The sequence below is a fragment of the Centruroides sculpturatus genome, unplaced genomic scaffold (assembly GCF_000671375.1).
Source record: "Centruroides sculpturatus isolate CEXI.00-Female unplaced genomic scaffold, Cexi_2.0 scaffold880, whole genome shotgun sequence".
NCBI classification, from domain to species: Eukaryota; Metazoa; Arthropoda; class Arachnida; order Scorpiones; family Buthidae; genus Centruroides; species Centruroides sculpturatus.
In genome coordinates, this window is record NW_019385193.1 from 137,852 (window position 1) to 154,006 (window position 16,155).

General features: G+C 31.8%; 1 protein-coding gene across 1 annotated transcript in view; it reads left to right on the forward strand.

Moving 5' to 3' along the window:
• LOC111635970 (multidrug resistance-associated protein 4-like) overlaps window positions 1-6,458 on the forward strand; it is a 131,659-nt gene extending 125,201 nt beyond the window's left edge. Inside the window, exons 22-27 of the mRNA XM_023381123.1 lie at window positions 1,339-1,536; window positions 1,614-1,769; window positions 3,738-3,827; window positions 3,936-4,108; window positions 5,631-5,736; window positions 5,802-6,458. Coding sequence (XP_023236891.1) covers window positions 1,339-1,536; window positions 1,614-1,769; window positions 3,738-3,827; window positions 3,936-4,108; window positions 5,631-5,736; window positions 5,802-5,978 — 900 coding nt within the window. The 3' untranslated portion in view covers window positions 5,979-6,458. The remainder of the gene's footprint in view (window positions 1-1,338; window positions 1,537-1,613; window positions 1,770-3,737; window positions 3,828-3,935; window positions 4,109-5,630; window positions 5,737-5,801) is intronic.
• The last annotated feature ends 9,697 nt before the right edge of the window (window positions 6,459-16,155 follow it).

Sequence of the window (16,155 nt, forward strand, 5' to 3'; positions counted from 1 at the left end):
ATTGTAGGATATTATAAGTAATGCATGTTTTTCTATGAAGCGAAAACTAGGTCACTTACACTTAGTTGTTCATCAACAGATTTGTACTAATTATATTTGTTTTCAGCATTGGAAACAAATATAATTAGTGAATGGTTGTAATCAAAACGGTTTTTGCCAATGAATGTTTTCAAAACGGTTTTTGCTCAATGAATGTGATCAAAGCGGTTTTTGCTCCAGTGAATGGTTGTGATCAAAACGGTTTTTGCCAAAAAAATCAAATACGTCTTGTTTTCAAGTAGTTACATAAAAAGAACTTCATTTAACTTAATGTTTGCAAAAATACAATGGGTTTTCAGTTTTTATTCTCTGTTTAACAGTTGTCTTTTTACATCTGACACAGTTTTATCATTTAAAACGTATAATTTTTTAAACATTAATCGCATTCCACTACAATTTTATAAATTAATAATCTTTAATTATATATGTGCAAATTTTATATTTATTCTAAATTAAAAGTGATTTTGTTAGTAAAAAATCATAATTTTATGAACTACGTTTATTGAAATCAAAAAGGGTATTTATCAGATGTTTGATCTTGTCTTACTTACCATTAGAGATTTGCTAGAAAATAAACTAAAATAAAAACAGGTACCAGAATATTGTTTAGATTTCTCATCTAACACAATAAACTTTATAAAAATGAATTTGATAAAAAATCTGACATTTTTATCCATATTTTAATGTATTTTATTTTAAAATGCTATTAGAAATCTAGTAAATACATAAGTTAATATCTTTCAGAAAAATGAAATATTTCCGTTTCAACAAGATTGAATTTTCAGTAAATAATTATTTTATAATTCGTTTGAAAATTTCATTAAACTCATAATATCAGAAATACTAAAATATGTACCATTTAAAGTTTTTAAAGTCATAAGTAAAAAATTATTATTATTACTTTATATTTTACTTAAATACAATGTGTTTTACATAATAATATTAGCGAGAAAATATATAGTTTAATATACTCGTAAATAATCAAAACCGATAAAAAATTTTTTAATTTACGACAAATTTCTATATTTTTTAATTAATTCATACATCTATTAAGAAAAGCAAGTAAATTTAAGAGTTTATTAGTACCAGAACAATAAAAGTGGGTTGATATAAATAAAGAATAATATGAAAAGAAGAAAAAACTAAATACGATTACTGCAATTGTGTATCTTCACATAAAAGTACTTCTGTTATTAGTCTTATAAAATTCGACACATTAATTTTAACTCTGGATAAAAAGTATTGTTACTTGAATAAGTTTTTTGTAATGTGTTATTTCATTCGAATTGAATTTTCCAGATGAATTCTGTAAAACGTATTCTGAAATACAGCAAATTAAAATCAGAAGCATCGTACGAAAGTTCGTCTGATAAACAACCACCCGCGGATTGGCCACAAAAAGGAGAAATTTATTTCGATAACGTTTCTTTACAATACTCCAAGGATAAAAATATTGTTTTGAAAAATTTAACGTTTCGTATTCATTCGGGAGAAAAGGTAAAATATTCTCGAAAACCAATAAGTGTACCTAAAAATCACTGACATAAATTATTTGTAATATTTATTAATTGCAGATTGGAATTGTTGGGAGAACGGGAGCTGGAAAAAGTTCTATAATTGCTTCGTTATTTCGCATGACGGAGCCAACAGGAACAATAACCATCGATGGAATTGACACAAAAGATATTGGTCTTCGGGATCTACGCAGTAAAATTTCGATCATTCCTCAAGTATTTATTTTGATGAAAATACTTTTCATTTAACAATTTTTTTTAATATATATCTCTAAAAATATTTTCTTTGATTTCTTATATTAGAATTTAGTACAGTTGACCCCACATAAAGCGGTAGATGCGTTTCACTTTGTAAGAATTTTACGCTGTAGGAATCCTTAATTAAATACATGAGCCCGGCACGTGTGCAATTTACGGACTACGGTTGCTTGAAAGGTTTCTTTCATAAAATTAATCGATTCTAGACTAATCTGACTCAAAATATCCAAATCACGTATAATTTTTTGGGAATAATCCGTATAAACTATGATATAAACAAAAAATTGTAGGATTACTTACCGAGTGTGGTGGACATTCGGTTCGACGACGCCATTGCTTAAGCTTGTTTTTGTAGCGAAGAAGCACATCAAACGGTACTGTAATACAATACTGTATTAGACTTACAGTACCTAATATATAAACTGTACAGACGATAGTAAACTTAACTTACCCGCTTAACCTCTCTGTAGCGTATAAGTAGTTCGGTTGCTCGTCGACTATTGTTCCAGATTCGACCAATTCTGTCGAATCTGGAGTCGGCGATGACATTTTACCGCATTTTATGAGTCTTTTTTAGCGTCTTTATACGAATATGGTCGCAATTATTTCGCCGCGATATACGAATCCGCATTATATAAACCCGCTTTATAGGGGTCGACTGTATTTTAAAATAAGATAAAATACAAAACGCTATGATATATTTTACAAGTGAAATCCAAACGGTTAAATTCTTTTCAGGTTATGGTAGGAACAACTTGACACAATAACATCTTTGCAAGTAAATCGAAGTCGAAAAATAAACGCGTTCGTTCAAAGGAATAGAATTGAAAAAAATAGAATTGGTCCATACAATAAAGAAGCGCAGCAAATTTTACAACTAATTTTTTATAATTGAAAAAAACATATTGATTTGACATTGATAATTTGACGTATCAATCTAATTGGATGTAATAGCTTGAAATTCAGTGCAATTCATTCATGCAATTCAAATTCACTCTGTTAAGTGGCATGTGTGACACTAATACGTTATACACGAAAACAATTAGCCCAATGCAAACTAAATGCATAATACGTTTTTTTTTTATTGAAAATGCTAGGAACGTATTATTCTCTTCACGTGTATTCAAAAATTTGAGAAAAATCGACTATTGAACTAAAATTCCATGATTTTTTCTAATGCCATAAAAGTAGCAGAAACTTATTTTGTGATAGACATCTTTGTTGTGTCATGACGATTATAGCGAAAAATCCGTTTACGTCTACAAAAATATACTGAAAATTATAAACTATAACATTAATATTTGTCATGCGAATATTTCCAGTATCGGAATTTATTTCTCGACATTTTATATACATCATAAACTTTGAACTGATTAAAGAGCGTGTGTTAACAAATTGTAAGCATGCAGCAGCATGAACATATAGAAAATGTTTATCGATCTTTGAAAAACATTAATCGCTTATCGATCGTTGCAAAACATTAATAACTTACTATTGCAAAAGTACAAAATCATTTTATCTGTCATTTTTCAGAAACCAGCAGTCCTGTTATACCAAGTCCCATTGCTGCAACATTAACAAACTTTTATTTTTTTACAAGATAAATAGTAAATTGAATATAAATATATATATATATATATAGGCTATATATAAATTTTAAAATTAACTAATTAAACTAACCAATTTGTTTGCAATCAATTTGAATTTCTAATATTCCAAACTTACCGAAAATATGTTAATAAAGTAAGTGTTAATAAAGTAAAGCGTTAAATACAATTTATACTCTCCTAAAGGTAGACACATCGCGCATCTTTTAAAATAATTAATAAAAGAAAAGAAATGTAACATTTACCATTGTCGTAATCATAATACAAACCATTTCATAAAAAATTACAAAACGAATAAAATAGCGTGTGTATTTTTCAGGATCCAATGTTATTTACCGGTCCACTTCGAAGAAATATCGATCCTTTCAATGAATATTCAGATGAAATTCTATGGAAAGCTATAGAAGAGGTTAGAAACACGCGCAATTGTTTTCATTTACTCTCTTACATACCCGTTTAATTCTTTTTAGTGGCTTAATTTTATCACCATCTTTTTTTAAAAACGTTTCAACTAAAGGTGCAATTAAAGGAAGTTATCAGTACGTTGCCTGGAGGATTGGATACACATTTGTCAGAAGGAGGACGAAATTTCAGCGTAGGAGAAAGACAGTTAATTTGTCTTGCCAGAACGATTCTTCGCAAGAATAAAATCCTGGTCATGGATGAAGCAACATCAAATATAGATAAAAAGTGAGATTACAACAAATTATAAAAATTGTTTAGTTACAATTGCCTTGGAGAAGCCCTGACTACTGAGATATCGTTTGTATTTTCTTTTCCGAGTTTAAAAAATTCTCACGTTAGATTTTAATTATTTACGTGTCCCAATGATCAGTAGAAGGGTGCGTTGTGCATACTGTATTTTTTGAAAAATATAATTAACTTTCAGATAGTATGTAATTTAAAAAACGCTTAGTCTTTCACGCTTAACAACATGAGATATTTTGACATTTTTTAGTGCTGTTGTTTTGAATATAAAGACAGACATTTGCTTCATATCGTTGCAGAGTGAAAAGAATTTCGGTTGAACAGTGAAAAATTATACGAGTTAATTAAAAAAGAAATTTTCTTTGAACTCGGATTTATGGTGCTTCATTTCTTTGTTATACAACTTGATAATTTAATGTTATTGGCAATCAGAAACCGTTTCGTTATGCCCTTTTCTTATTTAAGCACTATAAAGTGCAACTAATCAAACGGTATGCATCCTTTATTTGTTTATTTAGTTGATATGTGTTGTTTACACGTTTCCGGCATTATGTTGCTTCTCTTCAGCGAACTAATTTTTAGAAAATGTACATAATTACTATACGACACGATTTTTAGAAATTACTTGGCAGGAGAAAGGCAACATAAGGTCCGAATCGTCAAGTAAATTAAGAAAAAAAGAATGAAAAAATGCATAGCGTTTGATTAATTGCACTTTATAGTGCTTAAACAAAAAAAATTTCATTTGAATTTTTTTATAACGTTTACTTATGATTAAATATTTTTCTGTTAATAAATTTGACTAAACAATTAATAAAAGAACAATTTTAATATGTGAAAAACTACTTTATATAAAAATTCCTAAAAACATGTCGCTGAAAATGTTAAAATAATTTATTGATGCTCGGTTTATAATAAATATATTTCTTATAAAAAAAGTCAATGCACGAAAGCCTGTGTACGCCGGAATTGTACGACACTGAATATTTCTTCGGTTTCGCAGCTTTCGTTTTAAACAGGTTTTTTAACACAAAATCGCTCTGTTCCGAAGAACTTCTTCCGTTTTATTCAGGTGTCTGTCTTGGCAGGTTTTAATGTACATAGATTTTTATAATAAATACATGTTTTTTATATTACAATATGATATTATAAATAAAAATTTCCTTTATCATGCAAAATAATTTGTACATAAAATAGTTCAGATTCTTTTCAAAAAATTAAAAAAATTTTCTATCGTCAATACCATCATTTACAGTAGCCTAATCCTAAATTATTTTCATAAATAGAACTAGAAAACAAGGAAATACGTTAAAACTTTATATAGACGATTCTTCTTATTAGCATTGTAAATTTACAAGTTGGAAAGTAATAATTGACCTTCCAACTTGTAAACTTGTAATGTGTTATAAATTTCTTACGAAACAAAATATTATATTTTATGACATTTATATTATATATACAGACATATAGATTCGTAATGTACTATTATCTATTTTATATCAAGAACTGATTCCTGCATACAGAAAATAATTCGAGAAAAATTCAAATCGTGTACCGTGTTGACAATAGCCCACAGGTTACATACAATTATCGATTCGGACAGAGTACTGGTAAGTTTCTTCTGTTTATAATAAATAATAAAAATTTGTTTTTAATTACATATTTGAACTTCTAGGTTTTAGATAATGGAAAACTTCAAGAATTTGACAGGCCATATAAATTACTTAAGAATGTGAATGGTACTTTTTATAACTTGGTAAAAAACTCGGGAGTTACTTTGATGAACGAGCTATTTAAAATTGCTGAAAATAAATATTATGTTCAAGAATGTATGGAAATAACGAGATTATAATATAGTGGATTTTTCTCGATACGCAATTAACTTTTTGTGGATCTCGTGCTGTATTTAAACTATTTCGTATTCTGAATCATCTGTTTTAAGTGCAGTTTCTGCATGACATTTAGGATATAGAATTGCTAAAATCTTTAGTAAAAACTGTTAAAACTTAAATACTATTTGTGATTCCTACTGTTAATCTTATGTTTTAAACATTAGTTTAATGTAGTCAGTATATTTGTTTAGATAATGTTGTTAGAAAAATAAAGAATGGGTTATTTACAAAAAAGTATTAAAGTTTTAAAATATGTAAACAAGAAAAAATGCGTTTATTGGACTATTTTATAATGACTTTTCAGAAATTTCATGAGAAAGAGTTTCATTGAAAACATCAATCTAATAATGAATATAAATTTCAGTAATGGTTTGCATCATTGTTATAAGCAACAATAAAAATAAATATGTTCTGAATATATTTTCAATATGTATTATCTTACTTTTTGTGTGTAAACTTTCATAAAAGTTTTCAATGAAAATCAAGGAAAAAATTGACTTTTTGATTATTTTTGTGTGAAAGCTGCACAAATTTTTTTTATTTGGAGTGAACTTGATAATGATGTTTTTTTTGAATGTACGAAAAGTAATTAATACTTGGTGATGAATTACAATAGGTTATTGAGTAATATAGGGTTTTGCATGTACAAGCGATTAATTAAATTATTGTAATATTTACGTTGAAAACTGTTTATAAATAATATGGAATAAAATTAGTTTAGAAATTATTTTAAATCTAGATGATATCTAGAATATATTATAAAAAACTAAACCGGTATTTAAGGTGTAACGATGTGGTGGATCCTAGTACCGTACCTATTTTAAGGCGGCTATACACGTTAAGTTAATCCTCAAAGGATTAACCATGAATGCCTGACTTTGAGTAATTCCTGGTAGTGTGTGGGGGGAATTTAACAGTTTTGGCGGACTGTACCGACCACCGGAGTAGAATAGAAAAACCATTTGATTTTCCTGGCGCAGTGTCAGACTGCGTGTCTGTCACTGCAATGTCTCGTGAATGTTTGGAAGAATTATTTTCCTTATTAACCTTATTAACCTTTATTATTTATAACTTGAAAAATTAATTTTTTAGGTTATAAATTATTTTCAGATGAAAAATATTTTGAGTAAATTAAAATTATAAATAATTTTAATATTTAGAAAACTTCTTAATTCATTTCTTCAGTTTTATAAAACATCTTTGTACTCTATATCAGTTTTCTTTACATTTAAAAAAAATGTATTGGTAATATCCAAGTAAATTAAAACCTGACAACTTAAAATAAGACAAAGTTTAATAAATTCTTTTTAATTATTAAATTATAATATTTGCGATCGACAATTATTAATATATATTTGCTATTTTTTTTCTTCCTGTAATATCCGAATAAATTAAAACACAACAATTTGAAATAACATTTTGACAATAAGACAAAGTAAAATAGGAAAATAGTTTAATATAATAAATTTTGAAATTAGCTATTTTTCGTCTATAAAATTTAATCGATAAATTTTTTAGGTAGTAAAATCGACTTGCCATTGATCTTTCGCTGATAATTGATGCTTTCTAACAGAATCCATAGGGCAAATTTTTTCTTGAAAAATTAATTTTGTGATCTGAAATAATTCCATTAAAAATTATTCATATGAAAAATTAATTTTGTGATCAGTGCTACCCAAATCACTACTACTACTATTTACACCATAGACATCTATGCATACTTTTTACCCGCGACTTTTAATAGAATTTGTTGCCAATAAACATCCAAAAACAGTCCGTATGTCATGTCGTCATCAGATGCCATGGCCGACTGACTGACTGTGAGACAATGGCGTAGCGAACATACCTGGCGCCCTGGGTACGATACTATATTGGCACCCCTTTCCCGTCCAGAAACAAACCTTGTTTTCTTGAAAACCATTTGGCGCCCCTCTGCGAGTGGCGCCCGGGGCAAGCTGCCCCACTCTATGTACGCCTCTGTTGAGAGCTTTTCTTCTTCGTTTGTGGGCGATAAAAAATTCTGAAGTTCCTCAAGGTCAGGCAGTTTAAAAGGATTAACTTAACGTGTATAGCCGCCTGACGTGCTGTACTTTAAAATACGTTGAATCACTCTCATTCAGACCTCACAAAGAATAACATTTTAAAAAACAAAGAAAGGTTGTAAATTTTATTAACGTTTTTAGCAAAATTAATTGTAGAAAGTAAAATCAATTTCCATTATTTATTTAAAAAATCCAGCAATACGTTTTGTATTTGTTCCACAACAATCATTGTTCCACAACAAACATTATTATCTGTATAATTATTATATAACAGTACTATCTAATTATAAATAATAAATTATGTTGACGAATGTGAATTCCCTTTCTCAAGTCTTGTGAGCTTTTATGGCATTTTAAAAAGACAGTTAATTTTTTTCACTAAATTGGAAAAATTAATTTTTTCTTCTGAAATTATGAATGAATAAATCGATTTTACGAATTTTCAAATTTTCTTTAAAAGTGTTTGATTGGAGCAACAGCATGAACCTTAACTTATTACGGTTCTATATTCTGCATACAAAAACTTTACATAAGAGGAAATAAAATATTAATGTTAATATAACAATTATTTTATTTAGTTAGATTTCTTCTCATAAACTTATTTGTAAATAATTTTCTTGCGTAATGTTCAAATTTAATGCGCTTTGATAATTAATTAAAATTTAATTAATAAATTAATAAAATATTGAAGTGAAGTAACATGAATTTCGGTTGGCAACGAAAGTTACAGTATCGTTAAATGGGCCTTCCTGCCGATAACGTTTCTACCTATTGTTTCTATATATCACTGCTCTCGAGAATAAGAAAACACATACAGACAGACAACAGTGAAGATGTATAGGCGAACAATTTTTATCAAATTTCAGCCCAGTCAATGATCTTAAGCAGGAAATGGCTATATATTTTATTTTTCTTAAGTAAAATTACATGTATTATACAGTTTATTTGGCAAAAATGACAAAAATCATCCTGTGTTTTATTTATATAAACAACTCTTTTATAATAACACATCGACATATTTGTGACCGCAGGGTCGGTATCTCTTCGATACCCTGTCAGGATGACACCACTGTGTCTTTTATCAGACACAGAAAAAAATTTATTGGCCGTTTATTTTTTTTCGTTACGCGTACGGTTGCGTTGTGGACTTCTAGTTCCGGGATGGAGGCGTACCGAGAGAACCAGAGGAATTACACTCTAACTCATCTGGACATAATACCCGTTTATTGTTCATACTATTTACAATCGCAATAGCTATATACAATCGGTTTAAGGAACATATCTAAATTTTTTCCCGGTTACCCGTATTCCTGAGAGAGAGAGCTCACATGTATTTCGCGCGAGGATAAATACCTTGGTTCGAATCGTTGCTTAGTCTTGGGTTGAATCGTTGATTAGTCTTCACAAAGTTCTTTCGAACGTTGAAACGTTTTTCAAGTAGCACAAAGTTCTTTCTAACGTTGTCGGGGGTAGTCCTTTCGAACAGCGGCGATTAGATGAGTTCCGGGTAGCGGCTTATCCGTTTTCGTAAAATGCACAGTGCACACTAATTCCCAGAGACTGACTCTTACGTATTGTCCCCTCCTTTTTATAAAGGGGGTTCCGTTGGGTTTTTTCCACTGCCTTATTAGGACTGTTTTTTCACCACTGACCAATAGTCTTTTTCGAGATTTCGGGTGACACATTCGATGTGTCATACTTGACAAGGAACTAATATCGGTTTAAAATTTATTTCTTTACACTTTTCCTCCCTCAACAAAAATTTATTTAACGAATTTATTTCCTAAATTCGACTCTCACATATTTAAGCAACTCGAATATAATAAATTAATTTAATGATCGATATACCTTCAAATACCTTCAAATCCACAATTTTCACATACAAAAAATACAGGTTCATAATTTTAGTATGTAGGTGTTAGGCTCATTGAGCGAAAAAACCGACCACAACGCGTCGTGGCCGTTTTTACAAACGGCCAAGCGAAATTCATGTCGTAGCATTCATGAAATCTGATTACTACACGTTGTGGTGATTAAGAAAAGTCATAACGCATTCTGAACATTAGCTGATGCAACCATGATACGAAGGATAGGTTTTTTTTACTCCATTTGCCCTGTGGGCACTAAGAGGGCCTCTAACAGCAGGCTCATTATTAGGTTCTGCCAGGCCCACAATGGGGCAACCGGGTGGTGAGGGACGGGGCCCGACGTATCCAAACACACCACTGATAAGATTCTGCGTTAAATGGTACTGCTCTTATAGTTGAAGAGGTTCGTGTTGATCATTAGGTGGTGGAACACTGGACAGGTCTGATCCCACTTTTTAGCATCTTGTGAACTTCTGCATAATGGCATTTTCGGGCTTGAGATTCCAAACACAAATAGAAGATGGCATTACGTTAATTATAAGCATTGTTAAAAAACGCGATATAAGTGAAATACTACTTATTAAAAATAATTACGTTGTGGATAAAATTATGGTTATATTTCATACGCAAGTACAAATAAATACAGTAGACCCCTATAATGCAGATTCCTATAACGCGGAGAAAAAATTGCGACAGTATTCGTAAAAAGACGCTAAAAGAGACGCGTAAAACGCGATAAAACATCATCGCCGACTTGTGTTGCGACAGGATTGGTCGAATCTGGACAAATAGTAGACGAGCAGCCGAACTACTTACAGGCTACGGAGAGTTTAGACGGGTAAGTTGAGTTTACTATCATCTGTACAGTATTATTGTCGACTGTACAATATCAACTTAATTTATTTTAACTTTATTATAATTATATATATATTTTTTCCGCCGTCCAGCGCTACACTACGGAGAGTTTAAGCGAGTAAGTTGAGTTTACTATCGTTTGTACAGTATGTACATTAGGTACCGTAAGTATAATATAGCACTGTAATTTTATACATTTCTTGCGAAAGAAACATTTCTTATTCAACGGCTATAAAAATTATTTCTATTAATGATGTCTCCAAAGTTCAACGAAGTTTTCGCAGAAAAATAACTTAACAAAAATCTCGGCCGCCGTTTGGTGCGCTTCTCCGCGACAAAACCATGCTTAAGCAATGGCGACGTCGAACGGTGCACACTCGGTAAGTAATCCTACAATTTTTTGTTTATAGCATAGTTTATACAGATTATTCCCAAAAAATTATACGTGTTTTGGAAATGTTGAGTCGAATTAGTCTAGAATCGATTAATTTCATAGAAGAAAACCTTTCAAACAGCCGTAGCCCGTAAACTTCACACGTGTCGGGCTGTGATTGGCTAATGTATTTAATGATTCCTACAACGTGAAATTTGTATAATGTGGAACGTATCTACGCGTTACAGGGGGTCTACTATAATCAATAAAGTAATTTTAGTGTTAAACTACAATCTTAATTTATTTTTTAACATTATAGATGAGAAGTCTCAGAATTGTATATTATCTGGTCTATCGAACGTAAAGAAAGCCACAATACATAATAATTAATGAGTTTAGTAAAGAATTCATTTCGTACATACAAGTTAGTATTTATCATGGACATTTCGCAACTAATAACAAAACGTAAATTTATTATACAAAGCATAACAACACATTATAATTTTGCCTTTGGTAGTGAAGCTCAAAATGCAACTATTCCTATTCTTAGCACAAGAATCATGTTATTAGACTATAAGTGAAAAGAGTATCTTCATATAAGTAACAATATATTTATGATATGATACAGATGAACAATCAGTAGTTCAAGAAAAAGATTGTGAAGAAGTAGTGGAAAGATATATTGAAGTACGATTTAAATTATCAGCATTAATCGACGAAAAGGCACCAATAACAGAGACGTCAACATAAGCATCACCTGACAGTCAAATGCATTATTTGAAGGGCAAGCTGATAAAGTATGGAATGATAAAGTATGGTTTTAAAGCTAAAATATCGACAAAAAATTCCAAGCACACCCTACAGGACGAGGTATAAGCTACCTGAACTTCACGATACTAGCGGCATCTTGTGATAAAAATCAGAACTACGGCTACGGAATCGTTCTGTAATTCGCCGCCAGTCTTGTATATACAGAAAATATAAATTCAAGTGAAAGTGAAACTCATGGGGAAGCCTCTCATGCTCGCGGACATCCATCGCCTTGCGAGCGATCGGATACGGCACATACTAACGGATGTTTGGTCGGATAGAAACATAGGAACTACGGGAGAGACCACCTCCGGCCTTTTGACTCCTGGCCGTACAATTTAGCGTCGACTCGGAGGGCGGAGACGCTGCTGGCCCGCCTTCGGACAGAAACGGCACCTTTAAACGCGTTCCTTCACTCTCGGGGCTTTTTTACCCCCAACTCCAGACTGCCCTCATTGTGGGAAGCAGAGACACCGAGTCATTTTTGGTTATATTGCTTGAAATATGCTGAGGCCCGACGTGAGCTGGGTCGTAATCTAGCACTCTATATCAACTTAGTACGAATTCTATCCCGAATTTATTTTCCAAAAGCGGATACTCATCCTAGGAAACATCTGAATACTCTCGAACGATATATTTTACGAACAGGCCGATTTACTTAGGTATACGGCGACGCCAGTCGGATAAAAACCGAACTTGGGCAATAATCTCCATATAACCCGGAGGAGCAGAAGTGAAGTGAAAGTGAATACAAATAATTTATTATCAAAAATATTATTTAAATAGAATAATAATTTTTTGGCTTATCCGTTCTTTTTAAAGCAGACTTTATTTATTTAGTTTTTCAGATTTTTTTAATTTTATTTTTAAATTCGAATAAAGGTAATTTTGTTTTTATCCTTAAGGGGGCGCGTATAATTCTAAAGGGCTGGAATTCGTCTGTTTCGAATGGTAAGACCGTTTTCTTCCAACGATTTGAAAAATATTTGAATACTTTAAACATTTTGCGAGATTAATAATACTTTATTATTAAAGATTCACGTCAATAAAGTAACTTAGAGCTTCTTGATTAACAATAATTCTATTTAGCAAAATGAACAAAATGAAAAATTCGAACTCGTTTTAGCGTAATTTAATTACAATTAAACATAATTCACCAATTCGACCGTCGAATTACATAACATTTACTCAATTATAACACGAAATTTTTATGCAGAAGTCAGATAAAAACCAATATTAATTAAATGCTAAATTATGATTATTTATTTGTATGGACATTTTCAACCCGTTATTGGTATTTAAATCCTTTGTTATGATCTAGAATGTTGTAAAATTTTCTTATTTGGCTGCAATTTGAAAATATTGTAGACTATCGTCTTTTGCTTCGCGCCCAAATCCCACATAAATTCCCACTGTCGTTTGACTGTCTTTTCTTAATCTCGAGAAGGGAGATAGACAGAATGGTCCTGCAACTACACAGGCGGGAGGCCCCTATTAACTATATATGAACTTCTGATGCAAATTGAAAGTCACGTTGTTTTAACTCAAAAGTTTCTTCCGAAAGGTGTTAGATAGATGATCGCCCGACTCTTGAGCAGTAGGTAATTTCAGGCGGAGGGCACATATTTGAAATTAAATAAATTTAAAAAATAAGATCAAAAATTCAAACACTGCATCGTGACAATGTCACAATAAATAATGATTCGTTAGAATATTAATCTTATATTTTAAGGAGAAGAATAAATCGACACAAAACGGCGTTAATTAAAGAATTTTTAATTCTTTCCAAGCTCTTTCGACATTTCTATAATTATCGTCTTCAGGCAATAACTCAATTCGAATGCTTTTTGAGAACAAATTTAAAGTACAGAAACGAAACGGTATTAAACGAACGGAATACAGAACTTAGAACATAAAATTTAAAAGCATTTTCAAAAATATCACGCAGTGTCTACGCGTGTGCGCTTTGAGATGTGGAAACAAACACATAAAAAGTTGTAGGGAAAGTGGAGATAACTGGTTCGTTAGTATTATGTATTCACTTGTACCTGTACAAATTGATTCAAATGTCTGGCATCTCGAGGGTGGGGGAGTTTCACGTGGACAATAACGTAATGAAGAGTGACTCCACTAAGCTCCTTTCACCGTAGCTCCTCAGTAATACAAAGCGGTCCCAAAGCGGGATGTGGCGATACTGTAAGACAGTTTGGACGATTTGGTGTCATACCGTTCCACCGCCAGAGAATGTTGATGTTCAGCAAATTGACAAGACAGCACTCCTATGTAGTAAGGGCTACCACCAGAATCTAATATTTCTATTGTAGAAATAAAAGTGAGCGTAGAGAAGTATATACAACGAGATTTAATTTATTTTATAAAACATTTATTACCGCTTTGAGACTCTTACTAATGTCAACTGATTAAGTGGGGTTAATAAAGCAGAAATTAGTGGAAATTTTTATCGGCATTACAAATGAATTTAAATAACCTAAGAAATGATTTTTGAAAATTTTCTAAAAATCTAGGATGAAATTTATTTTAAAAAACTACACTAAATACAATTTAAAATTTGATGTCTTCGTACATCCTTTACAACCATAGGAACATAATTACATATAGCAGGATAGACTTTTTTTTTCCAGACTCTTCCCTGCTTACTAATACGTAAATTCATTAAAAGATTAAATGTTTTGTTTTTTTAAATAAGAAATGTATTGACATAAAAACTGATTAATTATAACAATAATTAACATTACATCGTCCAATAATGTTTCTGTTACTTTTTCGCTTTACGACTTGAACTAAACGTCTTCTAGTATTTATAATCTTAGTAAGAGAGTGAGAGAGTGGAAGACTTTTAAAGAAGTAATGTTTTGAGATAAGAAAGGTTGGAAAATTGAGATTGCGAAAAGACGTCTCGCTGATGCTAATGTGAGTAGCAGGGGGCCACTGGGTGAACCCTAATGACCACTTAATCTGCACGGGTCGGAAAGACCCGCTCTCGGTTGTCGGATGGCATAGGAGGGCTAAAAATATGAGTGGGGAGGAGTCGGAAGTCGTGACCAGGTGTCCAATTGACTACACGGGTTGAAATTAACGAACACACTTAATACACAACTAAGAAAATTTACACAAAGATATTAAATACAACATACGCGTATCAAGATATAAATAGGTATTCTAAAATCTATTCTAACCTAACGCTAAAATACGAGAGAGCTCACGTTAGAGAGAGATAAATAATAATGGCAAGGGTTTACCTCGAAGGCAACGTTCTCCAGTTATAGGACGTTGATAAAACACTCTGTGATCGTCGTCTTCTACTCTGAGGTGTCCTTTGAAGGCTATGTGGAGCGATGTCCTTCTCAGGCCGTGCGGCTATGTCCGGTTACGGTGTATGCTCCGTCGCTCCCAATCTGTAGAGTTCTTCCTTGGCGAAGTTCTTCGGAGGTTTCTTAGGATAACCTCTCCGAGGAGTAATTCCGTCGTAATAGAAAATATTCAGTTTTTACCTTTCATGGAGCGGCTATTATGAGCTGCTTAAATCCTGAGAGAGCTGGAAGATCGTGCGTCGATGTTTCTCCCCCGACGATCGCTCTGGAGGTGTCAGATCGTTCCCCTTTTATACCCTTTAGCGTGGGAAAAACTTGGGAATCTGTTGACGTCTTTTTGACAGTTCTCCCTGATTTATGACAGTCTTCCCCGCCGTAGAGAAATTCATTACCTTATTTGGTCATTTATTGTCGCCCGGTTGCTCGTACGTATGGGGGTCACGTGACATCGTGGTCCCTCGTCGATGACCTTCGGACGACGAAAGTCACCCTCACTAACTACGCAGTTAGTGAAAAAATAAAAACAGCGTCCGTATTCTCACACTAACAAGAAACTAGAACATAATTACAATGTGACTTTAAATAAACTTAATAAAGCTAGAGAGGAAGTACTCAAATTCAATCAGTTTTACTGTGGATTGAGTAAGTTAACTCCAACAGTACTAATAGAAGATTGGAAGACATTAGAATGATCGAAGAAACGATTAGCTCGTTCGATAATGTGTATGGACCTGCTCCTAAGTAAAATATTTATTTTCATATACTAACGTTTAAGGAATAAAAATTTGGTTGCTGATATCTCAGTTTTAAAAAATTACCTGATTAATTTTATCAGTTTTTTTTAATATTTCGAACGT